The 24,067-nt window shown below is 46.4% G+C and overlaps 1 protein-coding gene across 1 annotated transcript; it reads left to right on the top strand.

Moving 5' to 3' along the window:
• Window positions 1-9,233: 9,233 nt before the first annotated feature.
• UBC (ubiquitin C) lies at window positions 9,234-14,738 on the top strand. Its single transcript, XM_066603387.1, has 2 exons — window positions 9,234-9,352; window positions 13,051-14,738. Exon 2 carries the CDS (start codon window positions 13,054-13,056, stop codon window positions 14,653-14,655), a length of 1,602 nt encoding a protein of 533 aa, XP_066459484.1. The 5' UTR covers window positions 9,234-9,352; window positions 13,051-13,053; the 3' UTR covers window positions 14,656-14,738.
• Window positions 14,739-24,067: the final 9,329 nt, after the last annotated feature.

Genomic DNA, 24,067 nt, shown 5'->3' with positions numbered 1-24,067 from the left:
GGCGCATAGAAGGATTGTGGCCATACTGCACTAAAAATAGCGTGAATGGGCGATTTCCAGCTATTAAGTCTCGAGCTTAACAGTAAAATTGACCATTCACAGGATTGGGAGGTACGTGGTGCGTGTTATCCAGCACCCATAGAAGTCTATGGAAGGTCCTGCGCAGCACACACCAAAAATAGGTCAGGTCCTATCTTCTCTCACAGCACGGACCTTAGATGCGAGCTTTGCATGTTCTATCTTTGTTAGGTGCAAGCTTTTCGTCTAAAATTCCTTCATGTGAATGTTTCTATAGGAAACCATTGTTCTATTAGACACAATCTTTTCACGCGCCTATACTGCGCTAAAATCCCGCTTGTGTGAACGATCCCTTAATGTATGTTTTATACATGGTTTTGATTATGTGTTGTTATCTGTATTTTCAGTCATGTATGATGAGCAACCTGAGATCCACATGCATACCCACCCGGCTGCCATATCTTCAGCGATGATACATTTTTTCTGGCCTCTTACTGAAAAACCTGAAGATCTTTTTTAAAGAATCTTTATATCTTGAAATTTGATTTCCTTCATGTGAATTCAGTGCTTATCTTTAGAGCGTTTATGTATTTCTGCACTAGTAAGAGTACACACTTGGGTGGTTTTCACCCTTTTGGGGATATTTCTATGTGCTGCACCCGTTTTGGATTGTCATTAACATACGCTTTCCTATAGCACTTATAAATGGATTATGTTTATTCCTACAGTTGTTCTGCAGCGTCCAAGGAGCGGGCCCTAGCCTAGGAGAAAGCGGGGGGTAGAGTAGTTCACCGTCTCCCACTCAAAGAATAAACAGGGACACGTTCAAGGGCACGGGCAGACTATTTAAAATAGGGAAACCCACTGATTGATTACCTTAGTCCTTTTGTCACGGGTGACGCCACCGTTCCTTCCTCCGTGGTGATCTTTCAGAGAAAGAAATAAGAGTACGCACACACAGGGTAGAGTTTAAAGGCCAAACCGGGAACGGTCGGAGAAGCCGTTTACTGTAAATCAACTTGTAACAGTTTCAACAATTACAGCCCACTTTACATTCACCGGCAGTACAGGTAGTGCAGAGGAACATGTAATGCGACAGGGAGGAAAACACGGGAGAACAGAGTGACTTACACGGGCCTAGTTATCTGTGGTTCTCTGGTCCCGGACACCATCTCTTGAACAACTCCACCAACACTCTACCGGTCCACTCTCACGGGATTTTATAGAATTGCACTTTACACTGCACGGTGGAAAACTCGCACTTATTGCGGCACTCCTCATATACTCCACTCCACACGGGAAAAGAAGAAGGGCTTCACAGCATTAGCACTCTACTTGTTTAGCCCCTTCCATTTCTTCTAGTACTTACACTGATGGTGTCTGAGTACAGGCACAGACTCTCTCTCTCCTGCTTGTTCGTCAAACAACACCAACAAAGGCCAACTCCAACAGCAGCAACTGCACCAGCATCTTCTGTGTCTCTCTCAACCACCTTGCATCCACATATATATAACAAGGTCACATGAGAAACAAATAGATACTTTTCCAGACATCTCCCAGACAGTAACCCATTCAGTGCTGCAAGGGTGCAATACACATCATATTCATACACATAGAAGACAGTGGAAATACACATGAGCACAAGACTACATACGGTAGTTCACTCAGAAACTTCCAGAACATATGGACATCAACTTCTGTACACTATAGCTTCCCCCTACTTAAGAAAAAGCCAAACCTGGCGACTCTTAAACACAAAGTGTATACTCCAGAGTGGACATTTTCTCAGTGTTCTACCTTTTAGGATCTCAACTCAATCATGAAGTGTGCAAGGCGAAACCTGTAAACACAACTTCCACTTTTGGTTGCTATACAAAGCTTTACCTATCCAAGTGTACTCTGACTACTTTAAGATGTCACTTTCTATATGTAGTGTCACTTTATGACAGTGTGTAAGAGAATTTTGGTATGGCCATACCGTTTTGAGACAAAGGTTGTTAAGCTGGACATAATCCAGGTTGCACTAACGAAAGCTATGTGGAACTTACATAACTCTTCTCCCCAAAGACAAAAAAAGAGATACATCACTGTACCTACATACAAAATAGAAAAGGGTGATTGGTAGGTTAGAAAAATAAAGGGTAAGTGGAATGACTATCACTTCCCACAGATCTCGTGCAGGGTGGTAACCTGAGGTGTATACCCCCAGCCAAGCTGACTAAAGAGAAAAATGATAGTAAGGCTGTGTTTTCCTGGGACAGATAAAAATCACAGACTGATGTTGGAGTGTTTTGATAATTACTGGGGTACCGTCTAGACTGGATGTCTCCCATACACCATACGTAGTTCAAGCAAGCATAAACATTCCTTAATGCAAAAATGTACTTTATAGTCTTTTCTTTTCCTCCTGCACAATACCTAAAATGTTACAACATTACAATAACCTTTATGGCAAAAGTAAACATAAAGTCCTGAGATATATACTTTAAATTATGAACATAAACAAAGTACAACAAAGTCTCTCTGTACGGGAGACTCTAAAGCATCAGGTGCTTCTGACAGGGATAGGTGGTTCCACTGGATCCTTAGATTCAGTCACTATTACAACTGGTGGGTGTCACCATACTGGTCCAAGAACTGATCCCTAGTGACATCAGGGAAGATGGGCTATCAGGATCCTTAAGTCTTACCTCTTGGTCTCATTCAGGGGACTGCGGTTCCACACAACGTCGGCCCTGCTGGCGCCGTACTACCAAAAAGTCCTGGACGGTACTCTATAATTTCCCCAAACAAATCCTCCTGGAGTATCCTGTGGCACAACAAAAGAGGACGTGGATTACGATCTCTCCGGACGTCCCAAAAAATAAAGTTGAAATTCAGCTTCCTATACTCCTTCACGAAGGGTAGTTGGTGCGGAGGCAATAAGTTTCGGACCTCAGCATTTTCTCTGTGGATCGTGGGTACCGTTTTTCAACATAGCCATCTCTGGTACGGTATTGCTGCAGGCTCCGTAAACACTCCCTCACTGGAGGAGCAGCGGTAAAAGAGGTGGATGCGGAAGAGGAGGGGACACCTTCCAGCAGTGGGGAAACAGGTGCTGGCAGCGGCATTGCCAACCCCTGATGCTCCGGCTCGTCAGTCCAATAAAAACAGGGTTGAACAGGAGGATAGCCAACAGGAACTCCAGAAACAACTCTGGTTGCCATCTCTCCTGGGTTAGTGTTCGTGTCAGTCTGCAGAGACAAGTCCAGTGGTTTGCTGGTTGCAGAGGAAGTCTCCTCCTCTAGGCGGTCCTAAGTTGTAGACTGCTGCTCTGTGGTGGGGGCGACCCCCCTACTTTTTCCTCAGCCACGGCGGGAACTTTTCCCTGCCTCCAGAAAGTGCTGGATCTGACTGGCTTAGTGCTCAGCCAATCACAGGCAGTGCTCAGACATTCATTGAATGACAGCTGAGTACAGCCTGTGATTGGTCACAGCACTCAGGCAATCAGAGGCAGCGCTCAGCCATTCATTGAAGTGCTGCAACAATGTGTTCAGTGATGAGGGTACCCCCCCACGGGGAATCTTAATGCACAGCACAGACCTTCCCAGAGCACACATGTCCTATCTTTTGCAGGTGCAAGTATTTTGCACCTGTAAAAGATGGACATGTCAACACATCATAGGGAAACAGCGGTTCTATCAGATGTTTTGCGCACATAGGTGTGCTCAAAAATCGCTCGTCTGACTTTAGGACTCATGCCCACGGTCATATACGTAAAAGACTGCGGGTCTACCAGCAGCGTTTTACATATTTTCCAGCAATACGCCCTGCTGACTCACTCATAGACACATGTGCAGGGTGTCCATTGCGTATGGACAGCGTATCACAAGCAGCCCATACAAGGGTACGGGGCTCACAATGTGTATGAATGCAGAGAAAGAGAGCAAGCTGCGATTTATGTCTCTTGTGTATTGATATGCAGTGTCCCCACAGTGAGTATCGATATTTCATTGACACCATTCACCACAAACCACGGTGAAAACACGGTTGCGTGCATAAGCCCTTAGAGTACTGATGCATACTAATACACGGAGTGCATCAAGTAGTGAGAGAGGCGGTTTGGCTATCTTTGTTTGTCCAGAACTGGAGGGTTGCTTTAAGTTCTCAGGTGAACAGGACAATATGGATACAACTATCTTTACTGCATAGTGCGCGGTGTAAGAGGCACAAATTTACAAATTTTTCCCATTCAAAAATGTCAAAATAAAGACTAGTCAAGCACTGACAATGAGCCACTATCATTGTCTACCAGCACAGCTGCACTTATTTGGTGGTGGGTGTGCATTATACTGCAGATCAGTCCCATTTACTTGAATGGGACACAACTACAGTACCAAAGCCAGCAGTCTGTATGAATGAACTACTGTGTCTGTGTAAACAATGCAGGGCATGTGGGCGACCCCTACCAGTTAACCCCTTAGTGACCAAGCCTGTTTGCACCTTAGTGACGGAGCCAAATTTTGGAAATTTGACGTGTCACTTTAACATAGAATAACTCTGTAAAGGATTTGCATATCCATAAAGGGCTCACGCCCACAAGCAGCGTGGGATACTCCCGTGGATTTTCGTCATGGGAGTACAACGATTAAAGAAAAAAAAAATGCCTGCGAGTAATTGCAGATTTCCGCGTTTTCCATTAATGCTATATTAGTGGAGGTCTCCCATGGCGTAAATCCACGGATAATAGAACATGCCGCGTTTTATTCCCGCTTGCAGAAATCTGCTCGTAGAATTCCGCATGTGAGCATTTGCAGGAAGGAAGCTATTAGGTTCAATAAGGGCGTAATATCTGCGGAATTCATGCGCGTTTTTCCACAGTGGGAAACGCGTAACGATTCCATCCATGGGCATTCACCCTTAGGGCTTATTCACATGGGCGTGTACCGGCCAGGGTTTTCACGCCCGGCCGATATACCCTGCCCCTCTCTGCAAGGGGAGGAGGCGGGATGGGGCGGGAGCTTATATGCTGAGGTGCCGCCCCCTGCCACTGTTTGCAATGGGAGGGGCTGGATGGGGTGGAGCTAAGCTGAAAACCCTGACCAATATAGGTCCATGTGAATAACCCCATAGGTGGTAAAAATAGATCGATAGAATTTGTGTATATTTATTAAAAGTTGGGAAAATTTTGGAAAAAAAAATTTTTTTTTCACATTTTCAACTGTAATATCTCAAACATGTGCAAACATACTGTACAAATTTTTGATAACATATATATTTCCATCTTTTCGTTTACTCTGGGTGCACAATTGGAAAACTTTGTTTGTTTGTTTTTAACCATTTAGGAGATGTACAAATGTAACCCCTTAAGGACATAGCCTATTTTGGGCTTAAAGGGGTTGTCCCGCGGCAAAACATAATTTTTTTTTTACACAGACCCCCAGTTAGTCCACAGTAATGCCGCATCCATGTGTTATTTTTTTTTTTTTTAATTCTCTTACCTGGATCCCCGTTCTGCAACTTTGAAGATTCTTCTTTCCAAGATGGCGCCGCGGGTCTTCTCCCATGGTGCACCGTGGATGTTCTTCTGCAGTCTGCGCTCCACTGCCAATTCCAGCCACCTCATTGGCTGATCGGCACCACGTGACGGAGGTGGAGCTACGCGATGATGCAGAGAAGAGGGAGGAGCCAGGACGCAGCTCGTGAGCCCGGACCATCGAGAAGAGGAATCGTCTGTGCGCAAGCGCGACTGTTCCTGCGACCAGAGAAGAAGTTTGATCGGTGCCATGGAAACGTGGACGCCAGCACAGGGGGGGGGGGGCCCTGTAGGTAAGTAAATAACTTCTGTATGGCCAATATTTAATGCACGATGTATATTACAAAGTGCATTAATATGGCCATACAGAAGTGTGTAACCCCACTTGCTTTCACGGGACAACCCATTTAAGGACGCAACGCTTTTCACCTCTATTTTTCAAAAGCCATAACTTTTTTATTTTTCCGTCGACACGGACGTATAAGGGCTTGTTTTTTATGTCACAAACTGTAGTTTTTTTGGTGCCATTTTTGAGTACATAGGCTATATTGAAAATATTTTATTAATTTTTTTATGATAGCAGGGAGAGAAAACACATTAATTCTGCCATAGGTTTTTTTTTACAGCGTTAATCATGCAGCATAAGGGCTTATTCACACGAGTGTATATTGGCTGGCCATAAAAAACAGACGGCCGATATACGCTACGGTGTGGTGCACAAGGCGGGGGAGACAGCTTAGCTGTCTTCCCCTTCCCTTCCCATCGCCGGCGGGAGCTAGTGTGCTGAGCTCCCGCCCCTTGCCGCTTTTTTTAATGGGAGGGCGTCCTCCATATCTAGAGGAAAGAAGGTTTCTACACCGACATACCGTGTTTCCCCGAAAATAGGTCCTACCCTGATAGTAAGACCTATCAGGTTTTCGGGGGAGGCTTGAAATATAAGGCCTCCCCCGAAAAAAGGACCTATCTCAGGTACCCCACAAACAAAAAAAAAATACTCACATGGTCCGAGGCGTCCTGATGGTGTCGGTGGCAGCGGCAGCGGTGGTGTCATCTGTGGCGGCAGCGGTGGTAGCGTCAGTGGTGTCAGTGGCAGCAGCGGCGGCAGCGGTGTCCGGCATCCTCCTCCGTCTCACAGCTGCCTTCTGCTGGCAACGGGGCTTTGAATACCCCGCCTCCAGCAAAGAAAGCGCTGTGATTGGCTAATCGAGCGCCAGCAGCCAATCACAACCGGCACCCGATGAGCCAATCACAGCCATTCAGTGAATGACATCACTGAATGGCTGTGATTGGCTCATCGAGCGCCGGCTGTGATTGGCTGCTAGCGCTCAACCAGCCAATCACAGTGCTCGCTTTGCTGGAGGCGGGGTATTCAAAGCCCCGTCACCAGCAGAAGGCATCTGTGAGATGAGGAGGACGCTGCGCCGCCGGACACCATTGGGAGGCATCGGGACGCCGCGGACCAGGTAAGTAAAAGCCCCCCCCCTCCCCGAAAATAAGACACTGTGCCCTTTTTGGGGCAAAAAAAAATATAAGACAGTGTCTTATTTTCGGAGAAACACGGTAGAAGGGGGTTCTTTATTGTAAGAGCAGTGATACTGTTAAACTTTCTCCCTGAGGCTGGATTCACACAGGCATCAGCTTTTTACGTTTGCCCGCCGGTGACATGAAAACACGTGAACGGGTGCACAAATCTAACATTTGTGTGCCCTTTCAGACGGCCTGGCTCATATATGCTGAGGCTGCAATGCCGTTGGGTGGGGGTAGACAGTTTAGTTCTGCTAAGCTGTCTCCCTCTTCCCTCCCACTCGCTGTCTCTCTGCAAGGGAAGGGTTAAGCTCTCGCTCTCTCCCCTTGTCCCAGCCAGCAATGGTAGTGGGCGGGATGGCTGCTTAGCTCCGCCCCCGCCCATTGCAAACAGCCGGCAAGGGGCGGAGAGGAGCAGAGAAGGGGGAGGGAGTTTAGCAGTCACACTGCTAAACTCCCTCTCACCTCCCTTCTCAGGCTGCTGTCATTGGCTCCCATAGGCTACCATAAAAGCTCCCGGCCGAAATGCACTATCTTGGCTGGCCGCTTTTACGCTGTGGAAATACTCCAAGTAAACCAATGCATCAGAGGGGCAGCGTATATCGGTACGGTGTGAAAACCTGGCTAATATAAGCCCGTGTGAATCCAGCCTGAGGGTGCATTCACACGACCATATATCGGCTGGGTTTTCACGCCCAGCCGATATACGGTGTCTCTCTCTGCAGCGGGAGGAGGCTGGAAGAGTCGGGAGCAGTGCTCTGAGCTCCTGCCCCCTCTCTGCCTCCTCTCCACCCCCCTGCACTATTTTCAGTGAGGAGCGGTGGGACGGGGCGGAGCTAATTCCCGGAATTTAGCCCCGCCCCTGTTCCGCCTCCTCTCGTTGCAAATAGTGCAGAGGGGTGGAGAGAGGGTGGAGAGGAGGCAGAGAGGGGCGGGAGCTCAGAGTACTGCTCCCGACTCTCCCAGCCTCCTCCCCTGCAGAGAGAGTCGCCGTATATCGGCCGGCGTGAAAACCCAGCCGATATACGGTTGTGTGAACGCACCCTGAAGATGAGGTGATGGCAAATTTGATAAGCATTAAAGAGGGGCCTGGACGCCTTTCTTGAGTGATACAATATTACATATTATAGTCACTAATTACTGCTGAAGAGTCGGTGATCCCGGGATTATTCTGATTACTAGATTGGAGTCAGGAAGGAATTTTTTTCCTTAAAAGAGGAAATTTGGCTTCTACCTCATTGGGTTTTTTTTTTGCCTTCCTCTGGATCAACATTGGGGGGTAATAGGCTAAACTGGACGGACATATTTGTTTCCGGCCTTACATAGAATATAGATTTGGATTTGCCTGCCATATTAAACGGCCTGGCAGTCTTTACCTTACAAAATTGTATCTAGTAAGGCCTCCAGTCCACGGGCGATATGTCACTGCGCTATCCGCGGCGATAATCCGGCCATGGGTAACCCAGAGAACGCTTCCCATAGACTTAACTATAGAAAACGCAGCCCAACGGCCATGAGCGGAGAATCATAGCGATTCGCCACCCACGGGATTCAAATCGTGGCATGCTGTGATTCTCCGCAGTGACCCTATTAGATAGGCTCATCGCAGAGACCTGTCAGTGCTCCCCCGCGGTGGAGTATCACTAGCGATATTCCATCACGGCCGTGGACAGGGGGCCATGAGATAGATATGAGACAGATAGATATAGATATGAGATAGATATTGATATGTATGTATATTTTGAAGGGGACGCTGCTGCTATTTATTTCCCTCATGGAAGGGCGGGAGTCCATGTTTCTGCTGCCCACTATACATAGCTATGGTTTCCATGACGCTCCCGTTAGTAGCACCCAGTGCTGCACATGTTAGTGAAGCCTCCTGAGCGGCACACAATGCAGCCTCTGTGACCAGCAGCGCACAGCCCAGCACGTTCTACAGCGGACGGAGAGAGGTGGAGCTAGTATAAAGTTCCGGCAGACCACCCCGTCACTCCGACACTCTGTTAGCAGTGTATTGCTCCGCAGCGACCTTCTCTTCATAGCATTTCGCTTATACGCTGAATCCATAAATCATATTGTACTAAACACCACCTACTAATAAAAGCTGTGTAGCCCTCCGTTTTGTAAAGCCCTATGAGTAACACTACGGGAAACGACATCGGACGTCAACAAGTCCCACTCTGGGGGGTTCTGCGGAAGGTTACCTATCTCTTGTATATAAATACCCTCCCAGTGTGCTTACGTCTCATTTCCATTCTTGTTCTCGGTGGATGATAATCGTTGGCAGACATTGCAGTAAGTACGGGCGGGCCCTGCTGTATGCTAGCGGCTGCTGTGCGGCATCCCTAATCAGTGTTTGCTTAGTGCGCTGTGTGACCGCTCGGTCACTTAGTGGGGGTAAGCGGCCTCTGTGCGGCGCTGTCCGGGGGACTAATAGACGCTGGTACAGAGGAGTCTGACTGCGGACTCGGCCGTTGTGGCGGTGGAGCGCCCGCCATGGCCGTTATCCTCCGCCGCGGGCAGACAATGGGGGGCGGGGCTGCAGGAAGCGGCGGGGGCCCGGGGGGGGAGGCGGCTTTCTCCCCCCTTCTGTGCGGTGTGACCGGCGCCCTCCGGCTGTTGGTGGCTGACAGTCTGCTTCATCTCCCTGGTGTTAATGACGCAGCTTGTTCTTGCCTGTTAGGCCTAGTGCCCGCGGCCGTGACGGCTCCGTAAGTGACATCCGGCAGCGGAGTCTGTCATGGTGCCCACCACCCCCCAGAGACCCCATACTCTCCTCCGGATACGCTGCCTGATGCCCTGCATCCCGCGCCGGTGTGCCTGCGCAGTACAGCGCATTATGCGCAGGCAGTATCATGACACGCCCACAGTGTCACATGACATGCCGGCCGCATCATATAACGCGGTCGGTGGGGAAGCGGTTTCACGCTATCTATTGCTAATAGCGTGAATGGACGGCTTCCATTGACTACAATGGAAGCCGTCTGCGTGTACACACGTGGCATATAGAGCATGCCGCGGGTGGTTTCGCGGTGTGGAATTCTGCACCGTGAGCATCGAGCTATTAGGTTCAATAGAACCTAATAGCTGCGGGCAACACGGTGGATTTCCGCCACAAATTACGCGGCGCAAATCCGTCCGTGGGAAGGAGGCCTTAGTATTGGTGAGGAGTAAGGCACTGACCACAGGCGGGCCGACCGTAAGGCCTCATGCCCACTTGTACGCATGGGTACCATTGCGGAATCCCGCAGTGGTATCCGTGTGCCCGCAGACATGGACAGGAAGTTTCTCACCTCTCCGGATCCAGCACAGGTCTCCTCCGTGCCAGCCGGATCTGCGTTTTTCAGGACGGCTCAGACACTGGACGCATGCGTACTGCAATATTCTTATCTGCTTTTCTGCGACCAGTCCAGTGACAGCTGCGGGTGTGCCACTGCCGCGAATCAGACAGCTTCCGTTGATCTCAATGGAAGCCTTCTCGTGTGCAATCTGCATGCCAGGAAGAAAAAAAACCTCATCCGCATGCTCTTCACTGTCCTGTGGACCCTAACGCATCCCTATGGGTGGCTTGATTTGCTGATCTCTGGCGTGGGTTCCCCAAATCAAATCTGCCTGCAGACACTAAGCCTAAGTATAACTCATCTGCTTTATGCTGTCGGGGTCAGGGACACATCATAGAGCAGACCAGTTATCATACTGAAGGGCAGTTTTAAGTCACAGAAGAATTTGGAGTACAAATTTATGGCCCTGTTTGATGCCCCCCAAGAATGGAATGAACCTCAGCCTGGGTTCTGGCATAAGTGGAGATTATGACAGGTCTGAAGGAGGTCAAGAGGGATGTCCTCTTCCCAATTCTTTTTCTGTCTTTTTTTTTTTTAAACTTCATAAAATTTCAGAACTTGACTTGTAGTAATGTTGCCATCCAATAGGTGGTGCTGCATCTCCTTCCAAGTGCAAGTTGAAAGAGATAAGGCACATCATAAAACTGTCCTCAGCTCAGTGGTCTGACAAGTATTTCTCAGCTAGTTTGTCTGTTGGGTTTTGAGCGCAAAACTGAAAAAACTCTAGTTTCTGTGTGAACATTTGTATTTCAATCAAGAGGGGTGTCCTCTCTGCGTTTGTATATTATATATGTGCCCCATCCAAACTAGTTCCATTCTAGCCTGATGAAGGGTTGATAGCAGACCTAAAAGCTCGCTATAACATCATGTATTTTTGTTAGCCATTAAAAGCTATCATATCTACAAGATTACTTGGTTTCTCTCACTGAGAACAATCACACTAGTTGGTGGCTTAAAGGGGTTGTCCCGCGCCGAAACGGGTTTTTTTTTTTTTCAACCCCCCCCCCGTTCGGCGCGAGACAACCCCGATGCAGGGAGGTAAAGAAAGCTCACCGGAGCGCTTACCTGAATCCCCGCGCTCCGGTGACTTCTCTACTCACCGCTGAAGATGGCCTCTTCCTCCGTGGACCGCAGCTCTTCTGTGCGGTCCATTGCCGATTCCAGCCTCCTGATTGGCTGGAATCGGCACGTGACGGGGCGGAGCTACACGGAGCTACACGGAGCCCCATAGAAGACTGCAGAAGACCCGGACTGCGCAAGCGCGGCTAATTTGGCCATCGGAGGGCGAAAATTAGTCGGCACCATGGAGACGAGGACGCCAGCAACGGAACAGGTAAGTATAAAACTTTTTATAACTTCTGCATGGCTCATAATTAATGCACAATGTACATTACAAAGTGCATTATTATGGCCATGCAGAAGTGTATAGACCCACTTGCTGCCTCGGGACAACCCCTTTAAATACCTGCTAAATGCTGTAATAAAATGTGAGCGGCCATAGTCAGCTTCTTAATCTAATGGTCTTCAATCCTTGAGGGTGGGTCATCAGTCTATCAGAAAAGCCCTTTGAAACCTTAATAACCTCAGCGTGTTTCTGTCCTTGGCACAGGCTATGCCAGACTGGCATGTTTGGAACACCAAGAATGCTTTCACTCATTGATGGCAAGTAGAACTTTGAGCAATTAATGGGAACTTGTCATGTCCTATGAGCATCATAACCTAAGCTTATTGGCTCCAGGGTCAGAAGATGTGGAGTTCAGGGGTTTATATACTTGGCCAGCTCCTTGTTTTCTGGCTTGGGAAGTATAAAAAGAAAGTGGCAGCTGATCAGAGCACTGAAGAGAATCTGCTGCCATCTTCTTGCAGCGCTGACAGCAGCGTAGGGTAGGGAGTCAGTATGATTACAGGGCTATGTCTGTGTATAAACCAGTGCAGATATTGGCCCACAGTGTGGATTTTAAATCTTCAGTATGTCAATTATAGTTCCTGACATGTTTGGTGCCGATTCCACCTCAAATGAGGGGGGTAAATACCGCATCAATTGATGCAAAACAGCCGCTGCACACATTCTACAGCAAATCCATATGTGTGGATGCAGCCTAAGGCTGGGTTCTCACGGGACGGAAATCTCAGCTTGGACGCACCGAAAAAACATTTCCACGGGATAAGCGCAGCTTCAAAACCCGCAGCCTCCTGCATCTCTGCCGCAGCCTTCAGTACGCATAGAGAGGAAAAGGCTGCTGTGGAAATGAAGAGTTGATATGCTGCGCCTTTGTTTTCTGCACGACATGTCAGTTTTAGTGCGGCTTGGCCACAGAAAAATGTCATCCACTTTTGCTGGCTAATCCCGGGATTAGGAGTTGCCGTGCAGAAAATCCGCGGCGATTCCTTCCCATGTGAACCGAGCCTTAGTGGTTACAGGTATAGCGGTTGGCTTATTGTCTGATGCCTGTGAAATGTAGTCCATGTTCAATACAACTTGTAAACTTTTTTTTTTTTTAGAAAACTGCAAATTGATGTAAATACAAGCTATGGTAGCCTGCAATAGTGTTTTGGATTTAGAGGCAGTGGCAATTAATGTAGTCATGAATACTTAATTTATTCTCCTAGTTTAAATATTAACTTCTGCATACATATTTTTTTTCTCTTCAGATCATGCAGATTTTTGTGAAGACCCTTACTGGGAAGACCATAACATTAGAAGTTGAACCAAGTGACACAATTGAGAATGTCAAAGCAAAAATTCAGGATAAAGAAGGAATTCCCCCTGACCAGCAGCGACTGATTTTTGCCGGTAAGCAGTTGGAAGATGGCCGTACACTCTCAGATTACAACATTCAAAAAGAGTCCACCTTGCACCTGGTTCTCCGCCTTAGAGGTGGCATGCAAATCTTTGTGAAGACCCTGACCGGCAAAACGATTACCCTAGAGGTGGAACCAAGTGACACCATTGAGAATGTGAAGGCTAAAATTCAGGATAAAGAAGGAATTCCCCCTGACCAACAGAGATTGATTTTTGCTGGTAAACAACTTGAAGATGGCCGCACACTATCTGACTATAATATTCAGAAGGAATCCACATTACATCTGGTCCTCCGCCTGAGGGGTGGTATGCAAATCTTTGTCAAGACCCTGACCGGCAAAACCATTACTCTAGAGGTGGAGCCAAGTGACACCATTGAGAATGTGAAGGCCAAAATCCAGGACAAAGAAGGAATTCCCCCTGACCAACAGAGATTGATCTTTGCCGGTAAACAGCTTGAAGATGGCCGCACTCTGTCTGATTACAATATCCAGAAAGAATCCACTCTTCACTTGGTGTTGCGCTTAAGAGGCGGCATGCAAATTTTTGTGAAAACCCTTACTGGTAAAACCATTACTCTTGAGGTGGAACCCAGTGACACCATTGAGAATGTGAAGGCCAAAATCCAGGACAAAGAAGGAATTCCCCCTGACCAACAGAGATTGATCTTTGCTGGAAAGCAGCTTGAAGATGGCCGCACACTATCTGACTATAATATTCAAAAAGAGTCCACCTTGCACCTGGTCCTCCGCTTGAGAGGCGGCATGCAAATCTTTGTGAAGACCCTTACTGGTAAAACCATTACCTTAGAAGTGGAGCCAAGTGACACCATTGAGAATGTAAAAGCAAAAATCCAGGACAAGGAGGGAATCCCTCCAGACCAACAGAGGTTAATCTTTGCCGGTAAACAGCTTGAAGATGGCCGCACTCTCTCAGACTATAACATCCAAAAAGAATCCACTCTGCACTTAGTCTTGCGTCTGAGAGGTGGCATGCAAATCTTTGTGAAGACCCTTACTGGTAAAACCATTACCTTAGAAGTGGAACCCAGTGACACCATTGAAAATGTGAAGGCTAAAATCCAGGACAAGGAAGGAATCCCTCCAGACCAACAGAGGTTAATCTTTGCCGGTAAACAGCTTGAAGATGGCCGCACTTTGTCTGATTACAATATCCAGAAAGAATCCACTCTTCACTTGGTATTGCGCTTAAGAGGCGGCATGCAAATTTTTGTGAAAACCCTTACTGGTAAAACCATTACTCTTGAGGTGGAACCCAGTGACACCATTGAGAATGTGAAGGCCAAAATCCAAGACAAAGAAGGGATTCCCCCTGACCAACAGAGATTGATCTTTGCTGGAAAGCAGCTGGAAGATGGTCGCACGTTATCAGATTACAATATTCAGAAGGAGTCTACTCTGCACCTTGTCTTGCGCCTGAGGGGTGGTATCTAAAGCATGACAATCGATATATGCTGCTGTTTCCAAGCTTTCTGAATTGCTGCACTTTTATTTCATTAAAGTTATTGCATTCCAAATTGCTGTCCTCGTGTTCTTGTGCATTACTGTTCGTGGCCCCATTAGGCCTTAGCAGATCCCGTTTTAATTGTGGCTGGCATTGAAATCTTAAGTAATGGTCGGGGTCAGATTTTGTAAGCACAGCCATGTTTCTGTGACATCTATCCACATGCTGTTGAGTAATATGTTTATCTATGTTCAGTTAGGTAGAGCTGTAATACCAGTTCTAACCAATAGATAGAAGTGGTGCTGTTTCTACAGCTCCTTTTACACCAAATGAGAACCTCATGATTCTTGTTTGAACGAGCTGGGGACACCACCACCTTGCTTGGGCAGCCTGCTTAAACGGGCAAAACCATTATTGGGAATCGTTAACTCGTTGCTCAGTGTGTCACGTTCCTATGTGAACCGCTGAACGATCAGTGTTTATAAACAGCTGACAACTACTTTTATTCCGGCTGAAACTGAACGACTAAGGCCGAATGCCCATGGCCAGGTCATCTGCAAAATCTCACAGCGGTATCAGACACTGCCCAGCCAGAGACACTCGCCTGTCTGGATCTACCGTGAATGTCTCGGCCGTGTGCAATGCAGGGTATGTCGTGCCAGCGCACAGATCTGCCGTATTGACACTTTGAACTCGATGTGGATCAGATTGCTTCCATTGACTGCAATGGAAGCCGTTCATGTAATTGTCCGCAGTAATTAGAGCATGCTGCATCTTTGTTTTTCCTTTCCTGCAAGCGGGAAATTGCAGTTTATTTCTACTTGTGGGCATGGAAGACTCTAACATGGCATGCTATGGGTGGATATATTGCTGTGGAGTTTGCGGCGGGCGTCTGCCCACGAATTCCACAGCAAAAATCCACCCATGGGCATTAGAAAGCACATGCATCTCGTTCGTTGACTTGGATTTAAACTGAACAATTGTGCCATCTGAATGCACCTTAAGGGCTCGTACCCACTGGTGCTACTCTTTCCTGTGATGTGAGTGAAAACGCATGATTATGAAATCAATGGTTTCATTCTCATTGTGATCAGTGCTCAGACATTCATTGAATTCAAAGAATGGCTGGGTGCTGCCACTGATTTGGTCACGGCGCTCAGCCCATTTGGCAGTGCTTTCGGGAGGTGGGGATTTTTCAGTCCTGGGCCATCAGAAGATTGCTGAGGACAGATGAGCCGTACTAATCTTCTAGGTGAGTGTGGGTTTTTTCGGCCAGGGATGATTATTGGAGAGGAAGGAATCCCCTGCCATAACTGTCACAGTTGTGTCAGGGGAGCGCGATGTAGTCCCTATGTTTTCCATGGGGCTGATGCTCTTGCCATCGGCCCCATTGAAAACGGGCGATATCACAGATTTTTCTTAGCGCTGCAAGCCTTGAGTGAAGACATCATGAATGAGAATGAAACCATTGAAAATCATTGGCTTTGTAATTGTGTTTTCACTCTCGCATTGCAGGAAAGTTTATCGTCAGTGGGTATGAGCCCTGAGAGAAAGTGGCCATGTCTTTAATCCTGGACAACCGCAGAGTTCGTTTTTTGGGTTCTGTTAAGGTGAACCTCCAGTCTAGGACAAAGGTTGCCAAAGTGCTACTAGCTGCTTGATGCACACTCTGCAGAAATCTGAATGCTACACCTGCTTTGACTAGTGCTGCCCAGGTGAGTGGCATTGGTCCGTCATACCAGCATGTAGTGTTTGATGACTACAGAGGTATAGTGTGCATCAGGTAGTCAGAAGTACTTCACCATCTCTGTTCAGGACTAGAGGATCGTGTTAGTCTGAATCCATTACCTCTTCAACCATGGTTGTACACACTAGATAGAAGTAGGCTGGTTGACGTACTGGTCAATGATTGTGTCACTGACAGGTATACATACTTTAGTCCTTATTGGTCATTCAAACTGGCCATACATGTTCAATGACGCCGGGGAAAGGATGGATGATCTCTTGTCCAACACTTAAATTCATATTTATATTCTCTTCAATTGAAAGATCACTAAACCTCGATTACAGGTAGTTATAGTATGCACACCAATAGATGGGGTTTAAAAGCTTGTTTTATTGAGGTAACCCACATGCTGAACCATTAACAATAGCCTCATACACCAATAATGAGGAAGCCAAAAACCTCATGACATTACAGTATACCGTAATGGCAGTAACATCCAGAAGAAAGGGAACAGAACATAGTATAAACTGAGTCATTGGGATGGATGCATACTGGTCAATTGGCAGAGAGTTGGACCCAGACCACTGAATCCAGCTCAAGCATCTGCTAATCACTGAAACCCCCCTTCGCAGTGTTGATATAGCCAAGGAGCGCAATCGTGGAGGAAAAAGGGTAAGCGACGGATCGCACCATCAACCCCACACTTCATGGAATTTGGGCACTAGTGCCTCAGAGACTAAGTTATTTAGAGGTATTGTTTTATTAGTAAGCTTTCTCCACATTGCCTGGGCGGCTCCATCCACTGCGGCGTAATCGCTTTTCTAGCCAGGAGCAGAATCTCGCGAAGAAAAACTGTCGCGGTGTTGCCAATGTTGTTCATCGAGGAAACCGAAGAGACAGATCTCTGGGGTAGCAGGACTTTGGATATTGAGAATTTCAGAAGGGAAGCTTGTGGCCTCTCCCCAGTGTGACTGGATCAACGAAGATTACAGCAATCTGCACCAGAAAATGTAATCTACGCCAGCCTGTGTGGGGTTAGCTGTACACTTTAGATAGACTGAACCACCTGACTTAACTATTCCATGCCTGATGGCTGGGTAATGCCTGAGGTTAGTGGTGGGTTCAGAGCGCTGCCAGCTGCTGTGGTCGCTGACTCCTGCCTGGAATGCTGCAGCACACAGTCTGGATATGCTTGTTGCTGTCCACGAATACTGTGGAAATAGTGAGTAATTTAAAAGCTATAGTAACATTAGCATCTTACAATCGGCCTATTAAATAGGGAAACTCTTAAAACCCCTTAAAGGAGATGTCCCGCGCCGAAACGGGTTTTTTTTTTTTTTAACCCCCCCCCCCGTTCGGCGCGAGACAACCCCGATGCAGGGGTTAAAAAAACCACCCGCACAGCGCTTACCTGAATCCCGGCGGTCCGGCGTCTTCATACTCACCTGCTGAAGATGGCCGCCGGGATCTTCTACCTTCGTGGACCGCAGCTCTTCTGTGCGGTCCACTGCCGATTCCAGCCTCCTGATTGGCTGGAATCGGCACGTGACGGGGCGGAGCTACATGGAGCTACACGGAGCCCCATAGAGAACAACAGAAGACCCGGACTGCGCAAGCGCGGCTAATTTGGCCATCGGAGGCCAAAAATTAGTCGGCTCCATGGAGACGAGGACGCCAGCAACGGAGCAGGTAAGTATAAAACTTTTTATAACTTCTGTATGGCTCATAATTAATGCACAATGTACATTACAAAGTGCATTATTATGGCCATACAGAAGTGTATAGACCCACTTGCTGCCTCGGGACATCTCCTTTAAGGACCAGACACTTTTGGGATTTTACCAATGTGCTGGTTTTACTGCTTTTTTTTTTTTTTATTTTTTTTTATTTTTTTATTTTTTCTCCTCCTTCAGCTACCAAAACTATTTTTGCAGCTGTTTTTTTCCCATGACATATAAGGCTATTTTTTTAAAAATCGTTTTCACTGACTTTTTTGTTTTTAGTTTTATTGGGGGTAAAAGCTTTAAAAAAAAGTGTTTTGTTTTTTTACCATTCATAGTTTTTTTTCTTCTTTAAATTCGTATGTTTACACTAAAATAAGGTATGGGAATGGGTTTCTCATTTTGTTTCAGATGTTTTGATATATGATGTATGGTTTCAGATTACAGGGCGCATATGGTGACAGTTTTGGCTGCCCGATCTTGCCTGCACAATGTGTTCAGTAGGTGCGGAGAGGAGAGGGCATGTCCTATATCCTCATCCGTACAAATCAAGACCGTGAAATTTCCATAGCGAAAATGAAACCACTGAACTCCTATTGAGATCAGAAGTTTTGTTTTGTCCGGCTATACGCCTGTGATTATCATGGGTGTATGAGGGGAGAAAAAGATGCTTGTGTTTAAGCCTAAGGGTGCCTACACACTACCGTTACGTTTTCACTGCGAAATTAGCGTTTGTTTTTTTTTTTTTGTCCATGTGTCTATGGGACTTGTTAATAGCAAAATCGCAATTTTGTTTCAGTAAATTGCGGTTTTTTTTTTTGTTTGTTTTTTTTGCAGTGTTGCGATTTTTAACATTAACAAGTCCCATAGACACCTGGAGAAAAACAGCTGCAAATTTCGCAGTGAAAACGTAACGGTAGTGGATAGGCACCCTTAAGGGTGGGCTCATACGAGTATGGTAAAACGCATTAGTTTGCCGGCGTGTGGACCTGCGATCACCTATGCCTGTGCATGACAGCCTATCTCAAGCTTGCTGTCGTGCAATGCCTTTTTTATTTTATTTTACTTGTTTTGTTTCATAGCAACATGTGTGTAAAATGCTGCTTGTACGCATAGAGAATAATAGGGGTGTATCATGTGTAATACGCTGTAAAATAGAACATACGTTCTTTTTTACACGTTCATTATACGCAATGACTATAGGCAAGTGTGAATGGATCAATGAAAATCAATGTACTTTCATTGACTCCATTCACTGCGCGTAATACACAATGAAATTACACTTGGGAGCAGTTTCTTGTCCTATTTCCATGTTAGGTATACCATTGGGTGGAGGCCTGTAGGCTATTGTTAGCCAATAGACATTGTTTCTCATTGTAGCCTAATGATAAAATGATGTCAAATTACTTTGGATAGTCCAAAAGCAATATCGCTAGTCTTTAAAAAAAAAAAAAAAAAGATTGTAGGGGATCATTTTGTCCAGAATTATTAAAAGGTGTGTCTTCTAATACATTTATTGTACACATACTAATACATTTAGTAGAAAACTCAGCACTCGAAGATGTCACAGGAAGTATAGTAAATCTATTAAAAGTAGTTAGTCCAAAAAGTCAGGACAAGCTTAAGGCCCATTTACACACAACGATCATCGCTCAAAAGATGGCTTTTGAGCGATAATCGTCGAGTGTAAATGTTCACCCATCGTGCAGATTTCGTTACCCTGTCGCTCATCGTTGTCTTTCAACAATGAGCCTTATCAGGGATTCACAGGAGGATACAGCTGATATTGTTTCAGCAATATCCCATCCCTGATAACAGACTGAGTATGAAGAACAGAGCAGTCCAGCTCTGTTCTCCATACCCGGCACAGAGTGCTCGGCTGTATAACAGCCGGGCGCTCAGTGCAGAAAACATCTGGATGCAGAAGACAAAGTGGGGACACCCCGCTTGTCTTCTGTATCCTCCGCTTCGCGTGTTCGGCTGTATAATAGCCAGGTGCTGGAGCGGGGAAACAGCTGTATGCAGAAGACAAGCAGGGACACCCCGCTTGTTTTCTGCATCCTCCGCTCCAAGCGCTCGGCTGTATAAACAGCTGTGGGCTCGGAGCAGAGAACAGCTGTATGCAGAAGACAAGCAGGGACACCCCACTTGTCTTCTGCATTCTCCGCTGGCAGCGCAAGGTGATTGCTCATCTTGCGCTGTAAATGACACAACGATGATTGCTCAAAAGTCACTTGAGAGACATCTTTTGAGCGATTATCGTGTCTAAATAATAATCCTTTATACTCAGTGGTTCAGACAGCCATCTATGGCATTGTTCACACCCTTTCACACATATATAATATAAAGGTGGGACTTTCCTGCAATACCTGGGATAGATGTTATAACTACACGAACATACCTACCTTGTTGACGACTACTAGGACGTCTTCCAGGGAGTTTGGACTGCTTGTTTCATTAGTATAAACTTTTTATAATTGGAAATAGATGCTTCAATCGCACCCCAACTTACTTAACCCTTAGGCCAGGGATGACTCATTTTCACCAAGGGCCACATCGGGCTTATGGTGACCTTCAAAGGGCCGACTGTAAGACAGTACAGTAAGTGCTTGTTCACACAAGCGTATTTGCGTACATAATATGCAGTGAATAGAAGCCATTGATTTCAATGAGTTCATTCACATGATGTATAGTTTCACACAGCATGACCTATTTTGTTGTGTACTATGCACCGCAATAGGCCATTGAAGTGAATGGGGTGCGCAAATATGTGGTGAATATGCAGGAAACCTGTGTAGTCACTGCATATTTGTGCACCATTTCAGTGGGCCCATCTGCGGTTTTTTTTTGCGAGCACAAATATACAGGCATAAGCGATTTACGCAAATACGCAGTGTATTTTTGTGCAACCGAAATACGATTACACCCATGTGAACGAGCCCTAATAATGACCCCTATAGTGGCCCCAGTAGTAACAGGGTACCCCCACAGTGGCCCCAGTAGTAACAGGGTACCCCCACAGTGGCCCCAGTAGTAACAGGGTACCCCCACAGTGGCCCCAGTAGTAATAGCAAGCCTCACAGTAATATATACCCCCTCACTAGTAATAACCTCTCTGCAACATCATTCCCAGCAGCAATATTAACCCCCCCCTAACCCTTATACTTACCTCCTCCTTGCAGTCAGCGCCGCCCCCCTCTGCTCACGATGATCCCGGTGCACACTCTGACGTCAGTGTGTGCGCTGGGCACGCTTCCTCCCTGAGTCCTCTCCTGCGGAACTGAAGAGCAGGGGACTCAGGGGAAGAGGATCCCGGCTGCAGTGTGCGCCGGGAACAGCGGTAATAGCGCGATTACCAGCGGTAAGCTGCGGCACCCCAGCTGGTAATCGCATCAGTGGTGAGCGGCGTCGGCACGCCGCGGGCCACATAACATGAGGCAGCGGGCCGTGTTTGACACATGTGCCTTAGGCAATCAGCCATTATTGCTGGGGAAAGCCACATGTGGTTAGTAATTTATGCCGGCCTTTAGGACCTCTTGGGCATGGGATGCATGGCAAAGTGCAAAATTCCACACCAAAATCCGCATAGCTCCTTGCTGTTTTTGATGTGGAATTGAAAATGGCTTAATTCTGCTGGCAAGTTTGCTTCAAATTCCACACATAGCCATGTAGGTTTTGGTGAAGATTTCCCCACCAGCAGTTTCAGCTGCAGCTAAATTTCAGCCCGTGTACATATATAAAATGGTACTAGAATCCCCCTTATTACGCAATGGGATGCAGCAGACCATCAATACTGAGTTGATCCACTTCAGATAACCAGCACATCAAAGAACCACCACGATGTAAGCATCTCCATCCGATAGCTTATAGTATAGCAGGAAAAAGTATACAAGAATGCAACGTTTCCACTCACAGAAGCCTTCATCAAGCATGCTGTAATAATAGGTCTCTCACACGGGCTACAAAATCTTGCTATAAATCGCATGTATGTGAAGCCCATGGTTTCCAATGGGTTCTTTCACATGAGCGATGTTTTGTAGCCTGAAAGAACCCATTGGAAACCATGAGCTTCACATACATGCGTGTTGTAGCAATGATTTTGTAGCAAGATTTTGTACCCCGTGGAAATCAGGCCTAAAAGATACCGGATGGAGATGTAGGCATTTTGGTGTGCAGTTCCTTTGAGATGTGACAATGTATGTTACTGCTTTTCCCTGCCACAACAATGGAACATGTGTGACCTGATGGGGATGAGATGAGCAAGAAGTGGTTTAAAACTGTATCCCAGTGACCAAAAATCAGTAATGCTCGGCATAGCAGTGCAGATGGAGTACAAACGGTTCTGATGGTTTTATTTTTATTTGCTTTTCTAAAAACAGTCAAACAGAAATAGAACATGTAAAAGTCATGGATGGGTTCCCAACCATAAATTCCACCTTACCACATGAAGCAAAAAAAGGAGGCATGACTACAAAATTTAAAGCTGGAGTACATTAAAGTACTGTGATACAGTTGACAAAAATAATGGTGTGCAGCCGACAGAGCAGTTGTGAACCGAGCGAGGTAAGTTGCCCAAACCTGAAAATAGTAGAAGAACTAAGTATGGAGAGAATAAAAAGAAAATGATAGAGAGAAAAATAGTGGATGGGAAAAATAGATAAAATATGTTAAATAGACGGGGCTAATCTCCAGCGGAATGCCTGCCTCCAAACTAGCGCCATGTGAATTCCGCAGTGGAGACGATAAAATTGACATTTGAATTCCGCACCGCAAGTCAATCTCCGCATGGGTTTTCTGTGGGTTATTTCCATTGCTTGTGGATGAGATTTTCAAAATCTACTATTTTTCCCCATAAAACTATATATCAGTCTCTTTAGCTCCTCCTGCGCTATAACATGATGCCTGCAGTTTAAACAGCATGATAAAAACCTCCCGTGCTGCATGCAAATAGTGTCTGAACTGTTTGGCGGCTGGCGCAGACCATCTCCGCTGCCCACAGTTCACTCGAAACTCCATAAACTCTCTGGCTAAAGGCCCTTTGACATGGGACGATTATTGTTGTAGTTGTTCAGGCTCCTGAATGGTTTTGAACGATAATCGTTCAGTGTAAAAGCATGCAGAAACTGAATGACTGGATGGGAATAGTCCAATCGTTGAGTTTTAAGCATGCTTAAAATCCGAACGACCATTGTTTGGTCTAAACAGCAGCCATTCAGTACTGAACGGCCGCTGCTTACAATGAATGGAGAGGGGCGGGGGAGAGCGGGGAGAGAACTCTCCTCCAGCCGTCCCAGCCCCCTGCTGGCCACACTGTGAACGATCCAGCGATACTCGCTCCAGTGTAACAGCACGGGAGAGAGTATACACGGGGATGAGTGTCAAGCATCATTTAGTCCTATTGTGGGCAGATTTGTCTCACTTTTCTGCACATGTGCCACTCAGGATCCGACTTCCGGGAGGATGGCATCTCAATCAGTGGTGCCAAAAAAGAGTCAGTGGAATCTACCCACACAGGACTAAACGTTGTGCACATATGCAAGACAGACAATCAAATACAGGAAAGACATATTTCTTAGCTACTGGCCTGTGCGGCACTTATTTCAGCATTACATAACCAACTTCATTATGTTATTATTATGATGTTGTATGATTGTTTAAACTAGAATTCTCTTAAAAATAAGAACATCTGGAGAGCTGATTCTTTTCTTTGCCAAGAATGTTTCCACCCAACTGCTCCCTTTGGCTTGTGCATACCACAAATATTATCAAATGCTGCAGTGAAAAAAGGTGGCTGAGAGAAGCCAAAGGACACCGGGCAAATACAGTCACACAGTGTGAATACAGCCTCATTCTGCAAACATGCTGTCATACTCTTTAAATCTGTTCTATGAGTCCAAAATTGTCATTGCTGTCACTTGGAAGCAATAGACCAAAGTGACATGGAGTAGCATCTTG

Source organism: Eleutherodactylus coqui, chromosome 5 (assembly GCF_035609145.1).
Source record: "Eleutherodactylus coqui strain aEleCoq1 chromosome 5, aEleCoq1.hap1, whole genome shotgun sequence".
In the NCBI taxonomy this organism is placed as follows: domain Eukaryota; kingdom Metazoa; phylum Chordata; class Amphibia; order Anura; family Eleutherodactylidae; genus Eleutherodactylus; species Eleutherodactylus coqui.
This window is presented reverse-complemented; position numbering and strand designations above follow the sequence as displayed.